Raw genomic sequence first — 16071 nt, 5'->3', positions numbered from 1 at the left:
TATTTTTTGGCATTAAAGGGAATATACTGTATGTATAATCAGGTATTCTCTGGACTCATAAGGTATCTTGGATTTTATTCACTGAGTCCATTGAAGGATGCATATCATGCTGCCACAGAATTTGGCAAAAATGGCATCTTAGAAGGCATTATATTTTAGCTATGTAACTTCTTGAAAAGCCTTCACGTTGGGAGCATGCTGAGGTTGCTCAACTGATTTTGGAACAAAGCTACTTTGTTTCCAGAATGAACTACTGTATATGGAGGGACGAGTCAAAATACATTTTTGTGGAAATCAACATTATGCCACAAATTATGTACACACAAAAAATTTTATTCTTTCATAATTTACTCACCCTCTTGCCATCCCAGATGTGTATGACTTTCTTTCTTCTGCTGAACACAAACAAAGATTTTAAGAAGAATATCTCAGCAATGTAGGACCTCACAATGCAAGTGAATGGGTACCAAAATTTTGAAGCTCCAAAAGCACATAAAGGCAGCATAAAAGTAAAACGACTCCAGTGGTTAAATAATAACTTCAGAAGCAATATAAGTGTGGGTGAGAAACAGATCCATATTTAATAAATCCTAGTTTACTATAAATCTCCACTTTCACTTTCACTTTTAATTTTTTATTTTTTTATTTATTTTGGATTCGCATTCTTCATGCATATCGCCACCTACTGGACAGGGATGATACATTTTTTTAGTAAAAAAGGACTTACAAATTGACCTCACCCATCATTTAGCTTCTGAAGATAAAGATTTAACCACTGGAGTCTTATGGATTACTTTTATGCTGCTTTTATGTGCTTTTTGGAGCCTCAAAATTTTGGATCCTGTTGATTTGCATTGTGAGGACCTTCAGAGCTGAAATAGTTTTCTAAAAATCTTTGTTTGTGTTCAGCAGAGAAAAGAAAGTCATACACATGAGAGATGATGAGAACATTTTCATTTTTGGGCAAATTATCCCTTAAAATTTTATTGAACCAGAAATATTGCTTTAACATTAAGATTATTACACCTAAACAATAAATAAATAACAGAAGTGGATGTCAGCGCAGTGGACGACAAGGATTAACAAATGTAAATTAGAATTCTTTGATGTTGACTGTGTGGGACGGGATAAGATTTTCTTTACAGTAGGATTTTTCACAACTTTGGAATAACAGAGGTTTTAGAATGCATCAACATCAGTAGGTAAATCTGTCATATATGAAGCATATGAATACATAAATTCATCTGAACCCTATAGCAAGGCATTTTCAAATCACCATATGATCATGAAATGCATCATGAACAATATTTTTGGCAAAACCCCCAAAACTCTTCCATCCACTGTGTAGTTTTATCATGTCGAGATTGGTCTTTAATACTGGAGCGCTATAATGCCGTAGTGTGCCCGTGCTTTTCAATGGCATACTTGAGAGTCCAAATAACCCTCTTATTAATGTGGATGACAATGTTTTGATTGCATCCAATATGGCACTCTGAATCAGCATGCAAATGCCCTTTGAGCAAAACAAAGACATTGATTATGAGGTAAGTTTCTTCGCTACAAGTAGCACGCTTGGTGTGATTAATCGGCCTGTGCCATTGATTTCCCTTTGTTTAGATCTTTGCTAACTTTTTAGGAGATACAATTATAATTTGTTCGCTAACAATAAATCCAATCTAGTGTACTCAAAGAAATCCTTAATAAGGTCTCCCATGTTACTTGTCCTTTCAACAGCCAAATGAATACATCTGAAGAGAGCTGGGGAAAAAAACAGGTGGGTCGCCTGACAGTGTTGATTTGTTTGTTTGAAATGTGTTTGAACAGTATTTCCAAACAAAATGGAGCCTACTACAGCAAAACTAGACTGAACAGACGAACGTTCGTCTGCTGAGGTGACTGGGAATTATAATGGCGTTCAAAGTTCAGATACCAAGCTTTGCGAGAGGAATCATGGCAAATGTATCCTCTCGATGATATTAAATAAAGAGTTTTCAGATACACTTCACCGATTTGTTCAGGCTTGGCATTGTCACATTTTTTGAGGTAACACAACAAAAGCATCAGATACATCAGAGTTTCGCTGATACAATGTACTATTAGCATTTGCAAGTCAAATGCACGTGTTCCATCAATGTACTTCCATCAAAGTGCATTTGCAACATTTCTCAGATTTAGTACTTTGAAAACTCTCCCCCCCCAGATACAGAGTCTCTCTGACTTCTCGCATCATCTCTCCAAGACACTGATAATACGATTTCAGTGTTTCTTTTTCCTTTTTTCACTGTTGAGAAACAAACTGGATTATGAACAGATCACTACATAAACAGCTTTCTAAAAGGAGCCAGCTATTTTAAAAGAGGCTGAAGGAATGCAAAGAGGGATTTAAATTTTAATTTGAATTTATTCCAGCAAGTGAAAGGTTCTTTTGAGAGGGGATTTCGGCAAAGATGATGGTATTTAAAAGTGATAAACAAGCATCTAAACCTCCAGTAAAATGCAGACATTTCTTCTTCTTTCAAAGACAGAGGCGAAATAGGGCTTGCTATGGTCACAGCTGTCAACCTGCAACAACATGAAATGTAAACTACTGTGTTATTCACAATGTTCAACTGTAAACTTTTTAGGTGGGTTGCTGATGGTTTTGGGCATTGCAGCTTACGGGAAGTCATTTGTGGTTCATCTTTGCCGTACAGCCCAGGTACACTGCAAAATTATTTTCCAGTAAAATATCTCAACATTGTTAAAACAATATAAATTGCCTTGAAAAGCAAAATGGCATAAGATATGGAGAGAATATATGTTTTCAGAGAATATATCCTTTGATCAATGCTTTAAACAAAATAAAACCTTTTGTCAATGGTGTAAGAAAAATAAGCGTAATTCAAGATACATTCTCCTAAAACAAGTCTCACATTAGCATGTCATGCTAATGTCAATTCAAAGATGTCAATATGAACTCAAACATTTTTCAACAAATTCTTTCAAAATCAAATTATCTAAATGAAGCTATCCACCAGGGCCGTTTCTAGCTATAAGCGATATAAGTGGCCGCTTAGGGCCCCCGAGCCACCAGGGGGCCCTGCAAAGCAAGGTGTTTTTTTTAATCTATCTATCTATCGATCTATTGATCTATCTATCTATTTATCGAGATATATATATATATATATTCTAAAACCTGCGAGTAAGACTCAGGCCGCTATTATGAGCACAACAGTGCCCGCCCACTTTTTCAGCAGTCTGTGTTCCGGAAGTATTTTTCCCATTCATTCATTGACTACAATCTCATGAAGCACTGCGAATCATGTAATCGAATATAAAACTTTGGAAATATATAAAACTATTCATTTTAGGTTGTTGATTAAAAGTATAGCAACAATATAGTTTATGTTTATTGTGAAACATTCTGATAAACACAAATATATAAGTAGTTTGAGAGTGCAGGGAGATCGTCATGGGAGTGGGCGGTCGCATCCGGTTTTATTTCGATGGCTTTGTTGGCTGTGGTGCTCTGATTGGTGAAGCTTTCTCTGCTGTACCATTGGTATTGTAGTTGTTCAACAGGAATTCCGCTATTAAAGACGATTTTTAACAACAATGAAGTTGAAATAACGCAGATGGATGGCTTCAACGGAAACATCGATAAACAACCTCGGAGCTCACTGTAGGTCTGTCTTTAAAGGTTTATAAGTTAGTGTTGAAAATCAAAATCAAAATCAAAATGAATGGGATATTTTACTTCCGGAACCAGACTTTTGCACTCTATTAGACACTTATAGGAGGCCCCCTTGTGGCCCGCTAGGGAAGGGAGAAATTTTGATGAGCAATAATGCACACCAGCTGTTCTACTGGGTATGTTGAAGGTGCTATTTACATTGTATATGATTATTTATTGTTATTTATAATAATTTATTGTTAATTTGTATATTTATTTATTGTTAATCTGTTGTTATTTTTTGGTAAATATATTGTTAATTTTATAACGTTTTGTTTAGTTAAAATATTCCAATTTTAAATTAATATTCAAATTTGTTGAAGACTGTATTGTGGTGTCATTCTTGGGTGGGCCTGGATCCGGATGGGGATTTGGGGGGGTCCAAGTAGGATTTCGCTAAGGCCCCCATATGCTCAGAAATGGCCCTGTTATACACATACATTTTATAGCTTTATGCTCTTTCTGTATGTCAACAGTTGTCTAGTGTCTATTTTTGTATTTCTCTGAAACATCTACGACAAAGTTGATATTTGAAACGTCACTGAGACCTCCATTAAGTCATCTTAACAATTAAATTCTCCTCCAAGTCTGGCTTTTTGCACACTGGTCAAAAGCATCCTAAATCGGGAGTTTAGTGCGTATGTGACATACATAGAACATACCACACAAACAAAGAGTTACATCATGCTGTTGCATGGTTAATCCGATCAAGGCCAGTCTTTATGCCTTCGCTATCTTCAGCAAATGCCGCCAAAAGTGGCAAGTAAACCATTTAACAAGAGTCTAAGAAAATTATTACAGAACCAGGGCCGGATACGATTTCACACTACTGGATTGCTCTGTTGCATCTCCCAAACAGGCTTAAAACTAGAGAAACACTATACGACATCACTTTCTTCCATTTTGTAAATATTCCATTCTTAAGAATGTTGGGAAGTAACTTTTGAGTTAGCAAACAAGATGGTGTACCCTTTGAAAAGCTAACACAATGAGCTACCAGCCAGTAAAACCGAATCAATCCAAGCAGTTAGACCAAAACTGACCAAGATCCAGTTGACAAGAAGCCTAATATAAGGAGAAATTTTTTGTAATCCATACTGTAGGTCAGTGATTCTCAACAATGGAGAAGAAAAATTGGAATTCGCAAGGAAACACTTCTGCTTTAGTCAGAGAGAACAAATAAAAGCCATGCAAATTATAGTATTTTCTCGCTAAAGCATGCTGGATTAAATGAGTATTTGTGCCTTAAATCAGTGGTTTTCAATTAGTTTTGCTTCTGGACCCAGATTTTACATTAGACATCAAGTGGCAACCTAACACAGTTCCGAAATTGTTCATCCAAAATATTTCCTTCAGATCAGTGACATTAAAATTCACTAATATTACCATGAACCCCATGGGCCCAACAATATGCAAAATTATTAACATGACATAGGCAAATTGACAATTTTGTAAATGGATAAACAAACACTCATTACAGTTACATGCACTCTAAAAGTTAGATTTCAGATGGATTAAAACAATAATTTGTCATGTAAATGCTTTGGTGTGACTGAAATCGTACCAGTTTGTCTTTTTGCAAAGTCGTTCTAGCAGACCTAGATATTCTAGCTTGGCTTCATCCAGCAAGTAAAAACGTTAATCACACAACAATTGGTCTCGCCAGTTATATGGTTGAACAGCTGCATTTTATCATTTGCATCTTTGTGAGTCCATCCCCAAGAAGAATATTTTTTCTTTAAAAATCACAGTGCAGTAATCATGGAGGATTGGAAAAGTAGTTGGAACCCTGTGCTACAAAAGTTTAAAACATCCATGCAGGGTCCAGTTTATTAAATTCTCTGGAATTATCTCTTCCTGACAGAACAAGGTTTGTCTGCTCTGTTCACTTTTTGCCATCCATTCCTGGATTTAACCTGGCAACTCTCTTGAAAGCACAGAACAATTGGTAATGCAGGGTGATGGCAGTGACTGGAGCATTGTCTCAGGGGACAGCCGCTTTCAATAGGCTCAGAAAGGCAATCCAAAAGGTGCAGATGACAATGGCTTTGTTGCTATTAATGCAGAGCAGATATAGCCATTGAAATGGGCCTCCCCAGAGCTACAAGAGAGACCCTTGAGAAACGTACAAACCAGGTGATAAGATGGACATATGCTGTGGTGGATCCGATGACTAAATGAAGGCCAAGCTACTAGTTTGAAAGAAGAGACAGAAAAGAAAAATAAGACAAACAAATCGAGACAAATAATCTTTCGAAACCCAAATTAAATTTCTGAACCTGTGTCTCGGAGGCATGAGAAACATTGGATGTAACTTGTCATTTGAAATAATATTTATTTGAACTCCGAAGCTCAGCTGATGGGGGGCAGGCAATATATTGCATTCGTAATCATTTTGCTATAGATATAAAAACAGCACCATCGTGAATCTCGTAGTAATAACACATTTAATTTTTTCATTGGTCCAGTTCAAGGTACAGAGACAAATATAAGTAAGTCATTTGTAGCCATTACACACTTAACCTTTCCGAAGTTTCCGAAAGACTTAAAATTTTCTTGCCAAAGGTGGAACTTAGAAATCCAATTCATTTTGTGTGATCATGCAATGCTTCATGTTTATCATGGGTGTGATACTGCATTCGATACTTCAGTGTAAAAACCTGCATACAACAACCTCCCGCAATCGAGCTTAAGCAGGTGCAATCAGCGCTGAAATAGCACTGCGTCTTGAGTATTTAAAGTCATCTTCATTCCATGCCGTGCAAACATACCTTCTATCTACAGTATATAAATTAGGCTCATTATGCTTTTGATTGTGCTTTATTCCCAAAAAACTCAATACTGTTTGCCTGCTGCAAATAACATTGTGCTAATCACCCTAGGAAAGCAGGCAGTAGTCTGAATTTTATTTAAATGAGATATTTGTGTACATTGTCTATCTATCATGACAACAGTTTCAAATAATGATAAAATGATGGAGAAGAGTTATATCCTGGCACTTATGCATAAGTGAGGTGAAGTCGAGCGCATTTTCGGCATGTTAAAGAGATGATTGCAGTGTCTGGATCACAGTAGTGGAGTGATGCTGTACAATCCTGGCAAACTGTACAAACCTAGTCAGATTGCGGTGGTCTGCTGCGTTCTTAGCTTTACAGTGCTCAGAACCGGCAAGCAAGATCGGAATTGTGCTGTGCAAATTATATTCAGCACAGATTTTGTGGCCGCATTTGCGCTGATGCCTGATATGCATAATTTCTTTACAAAAAGACGGTGCGTGCAAAATAAACGGTCATTCTGCAAAATCTTTGCCTTTTGTGTCTCTAATTAACAAATGTAAAAAATGACTTTAACAATGATTATTTGATGCAAATTTTTGTCACGTTATTATAGGCGATTTTAACACGTCAGAAAAATCCAGTAACCTGATTTTATTTTATTTTTTTGAGCATCTTGCTTCATGATGATGCCTATTGGGCTTATATTATATTAGCAAATATGCACATGTTGCAAAAAAAACAAAAAAAACAAAACAATACATGGATATAAAATAGTATTGTTATTTATTCTCTCTCTATATATATTTTAAGATTTAGTGGACATATACAATATATATTTAAAAGACATAAGTTATGTATATAACCATGTTACCATCAACTCTCTCTTATTAAAATAATGTACAATTCCATAAATAAATACATAAATAAAACTAACCTGTCAAAATGACATCATCATCCTCTCAGGGTGTGAAATCAAGTGTAAATGTCAAAAAAAAAATTTTAGCAGATTATCATATATTTTGTGAAGTTTTTTTCAGTAGGGGACGATCTTAAATTGTAATTCCTGTTACTATAATTTTTAACAACATATGATAATTAAAAAGTGGATATTTGAAGAAATATCAGCATTAAATTATCCTTCTAATAAACACCTTGTAGTTATGGCTATAGTAAATTAACTGTAAAACTGTCAACACTTACCTTTTTAAAGGCATAGCAACATCTCAACATACAGTATATTAAAAATGTACAATTTTGCTTCAGATGGCACAGTGCAATTTCTTAACACTTAAATACATTATTTGTTTAAAATCTTTTTTAAATTACATTTAAAATCATCTTTTTTAAAAGGAAAGGCACTGATGTTGTGGAATGACCTGCAACATACTAGCTGCAATTAATTTTTAATGAAATTTAAAAATATATATAATTTTTTGTGATGTTAGAGTGATAACAGATTTCTGAATAGTACGCACTCTCATTGTTAGCTTTAGCAAATGCTAAACTATTTGAAATTTGAGCTGACATTAATACAGTGAAATCTGTAATGTTAATTCAGTGCTCCTCAGACAAAGGGAAAGTTGTAAACAAAGCTGTTGCATAGGTGAATTACGAACTGGGCCAACGGGGCCAGTGCCCAGGGGCCCTTGTCTACCAGGGGCCTGGGGAGGTCCTGGGTTGCAAGGTCTCGCGGCCCATCAACTTTGAGAACAAATTTTTATATATGCTTAAATATGCAGCCTGATCTCATGTAATTTACATGAACATGACAAAAAAAAATTACTGTTCAAAATTGACGTGCTGTATATCACGTTTGGCTGCAGGTTTTTAGTGAAATGTCCACCTGGGGGCGCCAAAAGCAAGTAATATGGTGTTGTTTTCACACGTGGTTTTAAGGTGAAATATATATATATATATATTCTTTTTTTAAATACCTCCCTAACCTAACACTTTTGCCTGAACCTAACCAATAGTGTTTTAAAATATAAATGAGACGTTTAAAAAAGATATCCTTACCAAATCAATGCCTAAATGTAACCATTAGTGTTTAATAAAATATATAAGAAGTTAAAAAGACATTCTTACCAAATCAACACCTAAACTTAACCTTTAGTATTTAAAAATATATATGAGAAGTTAAAAAGACATCCTTACCTTATCAATGCCTAAATCTAACCATTAGTGTTTTAAAATGCAGAAGCGAAATGAAAAAAGCACATTTTCTGAAGCAACCACCCCATTCTGTGCTGCATCTATGACTCTGTAATGTAACGTGACAGCACGAGTTCATGGCTTAAACCACAGTTCTCTGACTCTAAGTCCAACAGTCTATCAAATGAGCTACCATGCAAGCTATGTTGGAATAAGTGTATATATGTAGGTGAGTCTGTAATACAAGCATTAAAATGTGTTGTTCTTCAAAAGATGTGTTTGAGTATAAGTGTGTGGATATCATAAAATAGCAGGGTCTGAGTAATAGAGAGAAAAATAAGTATTTATAAAAGTCATAATCTGCCATTAAAGTCATGATTTGAGTGAAAGTGAATAAAACACAGTTGTTGTAGCGCCTCTAGTGTTCATTTCTCCTGGAAACTGCAGGGAATTGTACCTGGAGACACGTTTAACAAGTTTTGCAAAAATGTCTATACTGTAGAGTCACGTTTTCACTATGAGACCAGGTTGTAAATATGTGGGCCCCACAGCTTATTCAAGGCCCCCTCAACAGGTCCCTGTGACTATGAGGGCCCCCAGCCCTCTTATAGGACCCTTTTGCCTTTCTGTTTCTAATTAAATTTTTTGAGCAATTCTTTAACCTTATAACGCCGTGCGTATCATATTTGATACATCGCTTTACATCTAAAGCCTCTACGTCATCATCACCATGATGTGTCATCTACTGTCTCCCGGTGAAAGTTTTCATGCTGTACTGGAAGTCGAAGACCTTGTTATATCATTTTTCAAAATAGCTACCATCATGTTTTGATGCACTCATCTTTTTTTATGTGAAATCTTTGCTGATTTTGATAAAGTAAAATTAACAATAACATTTATTTTGTTTCTGATATTTCAAAATTAGTATTTATTGATTTCAAGCAACATGTGCTTCCAATTTCATTATTTTGTAGAAAAATAGGTTTACACAGGTTTAAAATATATATATAATTTTCTGACTATTGTTTCATATGTTAGGCTTTATATGGTTAAACTTTATTCTTTGTATAAAAGGGCTGTCGAGCTGTTTGCCCTACATTAAAAAAAATAACTTGGCTTACTGTAGGTGGTTTGGAAAAAGAAAATATTGATATTTTACTTTGTGTGGTTCAAAAGTACCGATTAAACTAGATAGGTAAAGTGTGTTGAGACATTATAATGTTGATCTGACAAAACATAAAATAATTTTAAATGCTTTAAGTACACATTTTTACAATAAGAAAGAAAGAAAATAATGAATGAAAGAAAGAAGAAAGCATCTTAAAGCAGATTAAAGGGCTTGTGTGTAAGTTTTGACAGATGAAGTTTGAAATCACGAACATTCAAAAACAGACTCTTAGCTCATTTAAACATTCTGTCAGTGTAATGTAGTCTAGGGGATTTCTGGACACTTTGAAAAGGCTTAAATGATGCCTTCGCAGGGCTTTTTGATGGAAGAATAATAATGGTAGCCAAGCTCTTGGATCATTCCAAACAGTATTTCCCCCAAAAATGACCAAATGACCATTATTTTTGAGCCCCACACCTTTCAGCCCTTTGAAGCTCTCACAATGGAGGGTAAAGACTTTGAAGGAAATAGGGTGTTGGGATGATCACTTCTGAATGGAACACACCCCATCATTCAGATGAGTTAGAAAAGATAAAGCAGCGTGAGCCAGAAATGTCTGAACTCTTTGCCAGATTTCACCCAACCCTTGCATAGATGCTGTAGGAGCCTGCTATATTTGTTAAATTCATCGATATTTAAAGTGTTTAATGAAGTCAAAATATTTCATAACTTATAATGGCCCCTGTAAATATATACATTTTGTATGCATAATTTATAGTATTAACACTGAGTTTACATTATGTATAACGAACATTAAAAATGGTACTGTCTCTTTAAGAACAGTGGCTGTTCAGCGAACATGTTTCGGTTGAGTGGTTTCTTTACCACATCCGTGCTGTGTTTGAATTAATCTGACTGTAAATAACAGAACATGTATTAAAAGAGACTTAAATAAATGAACATTGATTGCATAGATCTGAACTTTAAAAGATAATTGGACCGGGGGGGAGGGCTAAAAGAAAATTGGCCCCGGGGCCCTTGCTAGTCATAATCGGCCCCTGCGCTGTTGGATGAATAAATAGACTATTTCACATAAACAGCTATAAAATATATCATCAACACCAAGCACACTCTAATGTTCATAACCATCCACATTCATCCATTTGGAAATGCTACATTTGCTTGATCTACTGATGTTGCTGGTCTTAACGTTGACAAAAGTGCTCTATAATTATTGCTCTCGGCACCAGATTGAGATAAATAAAAGTTACATCGCAGCTGCATTAACATGTGAATACAGCTTACAGAAGCACGCCCGGTAAACCGCTCCACCTGGCTCGCAACAAACATACTTGTCACGCAGTCCAATCGCCGTACTGGCTCCCGTTAAAAGACCTCCTGTGGGACTTCAGTTACCATTCACTCTGTTTTCTCTTTTCCGAAGCCCCCGTGACTGTTTTTGTGTTTTTCCATTTTTCCGGCTTTGTCTCTCTCTCTCTCTCTCTCTCTCTCTCTCTCTCTCTCTCTCTCTCTATCCCTAGCATTTTTTTGACAGGGCTCTATCATTAGGGAAACACTTTCTTTCAAAAGGAATTCACGCCACTAACAATGCTGTTTGTGTGTTTACCAGGGGAGGCAGTCTTGTGAATGCATCCAAAAAAACATGACGCGGTAAATTACACCGGCGGCCGAGAGAAATGTGCAAAGTTTCCGCCAGACAGCAAAGATGCGTCACAATTGTTGGTTGTAAAGTGGACCACCAATAAGTAGTTGATTAGTGAGGACAACTAATTTATCTAGATAAATGTTTGGCTGTTGTCTCACATAGTTTTTGAGCATCCAGAGTATTGAATTTAGACATTGTGCAATATATTCCAACTTTAAAAACGTAGAAAGTAGATAGGAGTTGCACTTGCATGGCTGGAAATAGGCTCCCTAGTGCGTTCCAAAGATGGCCGACAGTGGACTGACTTGGTAGAAAGACATTGGCTGAGTTCAGAATGCCATACTGCCATACTACTCTTACTATTTCTGCCATAGACATATATGGTAGAAGTAGTAAGAGTTGTATGGGTAGTATGCCATTCCAAACTCAGCGTTTGACACTTCTCTGTTCTGTTTTCTCCAGTTAGCTCACAAGCTAACCGGTTAGCCTGTTAACTTAGCATACAGCTAGCTTCATCTCCTCTTCATTTTCATCACATTTCTCCTCTCTGTCGCCACCTAGTGATATGGTAGTATGGTTCTATTCAATAGAACTTTTAAGTTGCGGTATATTTAATAATTTTACAAAGTTCTCACTTTTTAATTTTTATGGTTAGGGGTAGGGATAGTTGTAGGTGTAGGGTTGCTGCAGAACTTCAAATAAATACAACAAACACAGGGTATGAATGTGACATCCAACGGTTGCAAAACTTCAGCATTTCACTGGTTATTTGAAGGGGGTGGGGCATAACTTTTATTGGGCATGCATTGTAAATGGCGTGTCTTGTAGTAGTCTTGCTGGACGCAGACAGACCTTTCTCCACTAATTCATTGCTCCATTTTTGGTGGAGGAAAACGGCATTCTATTATAGATGAGAGGTGAAAACGTAGCAAAATAAATGCACTTTCAAATGAAAAGGTTTTAGCGTGGGGTTGGCCTAAGGCCACAGACTTAGTGTTTTCTAAATGCTTTGTTTTCAGTTGAAGCGTAAACTTTGCGCAATCAATGCGTTTTCAAACGAAAGCGTTTTTGTGTGGACATGGCCTATCTGATTTTAAATGCATAAACACATCTTTTGTACACGTGCCCTAAGAAACCTTTTCAGTTGGGGTCAGGTGACCCAAAAATAAGCCTAAATATACAGGGCTTACCCAAAAATGATAATTCAGTCATCACTTCCACAGTAATATGTTTTCAAACTCATTTATAAAACATATTGTTTTTTCTGCATTTATGCCTCTCATCCACACTGGAACGGCTCCTTCCTCCTCTGAAAACTCTCCTCATTACCTGTATGACTCTCTGTTGATTTTAGGCAGAGTGACAACCTCAGTCACCATTCACAGTGAATGGTAACTGAGATTAATGTTCTGCCTAATATCTCCTTTTGTGTTCTACAGAAGTATGAAATTCGATTTGGAACAACATGAGGATGAGTAAATGATGAGGGAATTTTAATTGCTCAGTGAACTATTCCTTAAAGACTCATTAGTAGCCTTGTCGATTTTGAAACTTGTAGTTTTGCGCATCCCTAGTCACGGTGGTCATTTCTTGCCATTCTTGGGCGACTCACAGGTGCAGTTGGAAAGGCTCGCCTCCTCTGCCACTTCCGAAGGCTCATCCGGCTTCTCCATGGTGCTGGACCTTGGAGAGCTGCTTTGCCATTTTCCAAAAGAGTTTGGCACAATGGCTTTGTCCGCTCTTTTCATTGTATTCTGTAAAACACATTTGCAGCATGACTCTCCAGGTTTATCTCTCTTGTGAACCAACTACCCTTCTTCTCTTCCTCCTGCCACTAAACCTACGCTCATCTCGCCAACCTAAAGACTTTTTTTTTGTTTTTCTCCCCTGGCTTTCCTCAGCACATTTTCACCCTATTTTTCTCTATGGCTATTTGTCATAGAGTAGTTTCCCACTTACACCGTCTCGATTGACACTCAGCTAACAGCTATTTGAATGCAGCTTGCTCAAATTTGGCAGCACATGCAAAAACGGGTGGAGGGGTGGGTAGTGGGAAACATAAATATGCAGATTAAAAAGTAAACATTCTCGAAGAGAGAGAAAAACAACCACATTTTCATATTTAATCCAACTTAGCAGAAACAAAAAATAACACATTATGCCCTAATTGGGTGCAGTGTAGTCCACAAATACTATTACAAGGCCGATCAGGATTAGCTCTGCTACATACCTAGTTATCTATTTTGGAGTGCCAAGACTGCAAGCAGTGGGCAACTAAATTTCAAAAGCTAGCAAATCCAGTTGTTTCCTAAATAGAGAAAGTACTTAAATCCTGAGCTAACAGAAGAGAAAGACGGATAAAGGGGTACTCTGCATATCACCGAAAAGCTTGTGCACTTTGCAGAATCACTGGCTAGGTTAAACAAATATGCTAAGCAGAGATCAAAACAATCCTGTGATCTGCATCCTAGTTTCCGGAGCAATGGCTGGGCTGCGGTTGTATATAACTTGTACATTACAAATCTGTACCATTTGCCTTCAGGTCATTTTAAAGAAGTGCCAGGAATTCGCAAGGAAACACTTCTGCTTTAGTCAGAGATCAGATAAAAGCCACACAGGTTTGAACGTTAAATCAATGAATCTCAGCTGGTCTTCCATCAGGACCTAGATTTTACATTGGACATCAATTAGAGACCTAACTACAATAAAAATGATTATCGTACAAAAGTAAAGAAAAATGTACTTAAAATCAAACATTAAAATCCATTACTACTACCATGAACTGCATAGACCCAAAAAATATGCAAAAATGATTACCATAACATAGGCTAAATAGCAAAAATAGTCAACTATGTAAATATAAATGACAAACAAGAGCAGAAGTGTGATTTATCATCTTAACAAATAGAAAAACTGGGCCAAATATTGTATTAATATTAGACGTATAACTAAGCGGTAGGTGAATTTGCGCAACAACAAAAAAACTGTCAAGTTCAACGTAAACAACAAAAGAACTAAGAAGTGTTTTCTCTCTTCTTTAAAAAAACTATTGAACCTTTTTATTTTGTTAATGCACAATTATATTGTAATTTGCATTAAATTGTTCACTTTTAGCACTGTCCTTTTTCCTGCTGTCTGCACCCCTTAAAAACTGACCTGTGACCCATTGTTGGGTTGTGACCCACGAGTTGAGAACCACTAAATGACAGATTTGAGTGCATACAGTATTACACTACTAGTCAAAAGTCTGTACACCTACACATTATTTATTACTATTTTCTACATTTTAGAACATTAGTTAAGTCTTATGTCTTAAGTCTTTCAACTTATGCGATGACATAAAAGGAAGGATTGTAGTATGTATGTATAGTGACCAAATAATGTTAAACAAATCAAATCTATCTTACATTTTAGCTTCTTTAAAAAGGCATCCTCTTATCAACAACAGTATTGAAGGGGTTCCCATATATGCTGGACACTTGTTTGCTGCTTTTCCTTTACTAATCGGTCTAACTCATCCATTTTTAAGTTTTAAAGAAATTCATACATAGGCACAATTAAAAACAACTTTCAAGCATATAAGCGAACGCCTTTAGGTCAAAAGGTTATTAAGATAAAGAGAAACAACTCAAGTGTATCCAAACTTTTTACTGGTTGTGTTCCTGTTCTCATGTGTTTACTCAACGTAAACCATCTAATGATCAAATTGTAACCATCTCTATGAAGAATTAAAACAGTAACTTACATACCTCCAGCAGTCCGGTCAGGTCCAGCGCAGTGAAAAACTTTGTCAAACGTCATACAAAAGAGGCTTGAGGAATCTGAATGCAGGAAAGCTATGCAACTTGCTGACTAACTTTGTCCTCTGTTTTGATGGAGAACACAATGGAAAACGCTGTCCATTCAAATCAGGCGGGGCAGCAGGGGAACAGAGGGGCCGTGTCCCTGACGACCATCAGTGCCCTGATTACAGCTCGGAGGGCACAGCAGCACTGGCACTGGGCGACACCACGACACTCACCCCCAACAGAACAACTTTTGTGTCTCGTTGTCACTCTTTAGAAGTTTGTCTTCTTCTGCAAATAGTTTTTTTCCCCCAGTGGTTCCAAAATTGTACAGTTGTGCTTTTGATTTGAACAGCTGGCATTCCTCGGCTTCTGTTTCCGCATTTATAACATATATAGAGGGTCTGTTGTCTGCTGGCAATGTCAAGTTTAGAGGCTAAAACGTTTTACTTTTAAAAATCAGTGCTGTGGCATAGTCTAAGGAAAATGAAACATAATTTAGCCTAACTTGGTCTTAAAGTTATCTAAAATAAAACATTTGGCCTTTTTGTGGCTTAAGCCCATTTCTTAAAGTTCATCTACAGTATATCTTCTCTTACCACGAAAACAGACCAAAAATATTGATGGCATCTTCTTGCACTCAGGGGCGTATGCAAATTCTTGTCCAATAAAATGCTCTTTTCAAAGACAAAATCAGAAATACCACCCGCCACCGACTATAGCCTTTTGATATGTCCTGCCCAAACTTTCAACAGGAGATATGTCAACACAGGAAAGAAAACTGCAAATGTCATGGGGTATTCAACAACGATCTTTTATGTGTAACTCTTAATTAACTTCAGATATAATCAACAATGGCTGAATACTTAGCA

At 36.5% G+C, this 16071-nt stretch overlaps 1 protein-coding gene across 2 annotated transcripts in view; it reads right to left on the bottom strand.

The window, feature by feature from the left end:
* The window catches only part of LOC127434115 (suppression of tumorigenicity 18 protein-like), an 85290-nt gene extending 70042 nt beyond the window's left edge, over positions 1-15248 (bottom strand). For both annotated transcript variants that reach the window (XM_051686603.1, XM_051686605.1), the window contains exon 1: positions 15164-15248. In XM_051686603.1, coding sequence (XP_051542563.1) covers positions 15164-15215 — 52 coding nt within the window. In that variant the 5' untranslated portion in view covers positions 15216-15248. The remainder of the gene's footprint in view (positions 1-15163) is intronic.
* Positions 15249-16071: the final 823 nt, after the last annotated feature.

Source organism: Myxocyprinus asiaticus, chromosome 44 (assembly GCF_019703515.2).
Source record: "Myxocyprinus asiaticus isolate MX2 ecotype Aquarium Trade chromosome 44, UBuf_Myxa_2, whole genome shotgun sequence".
In the NCBI taxonomy this organism is placed as follows: Eukaryota; Metazoa; Chordata; class Actinopteri; order Cypriniformes; family Catostomidae; genus Myxocyprinus; species Myxocyprinus asiaticus.
This window is presented reverse-complemented; position numbering and strand designations above follow the sequence as displayed.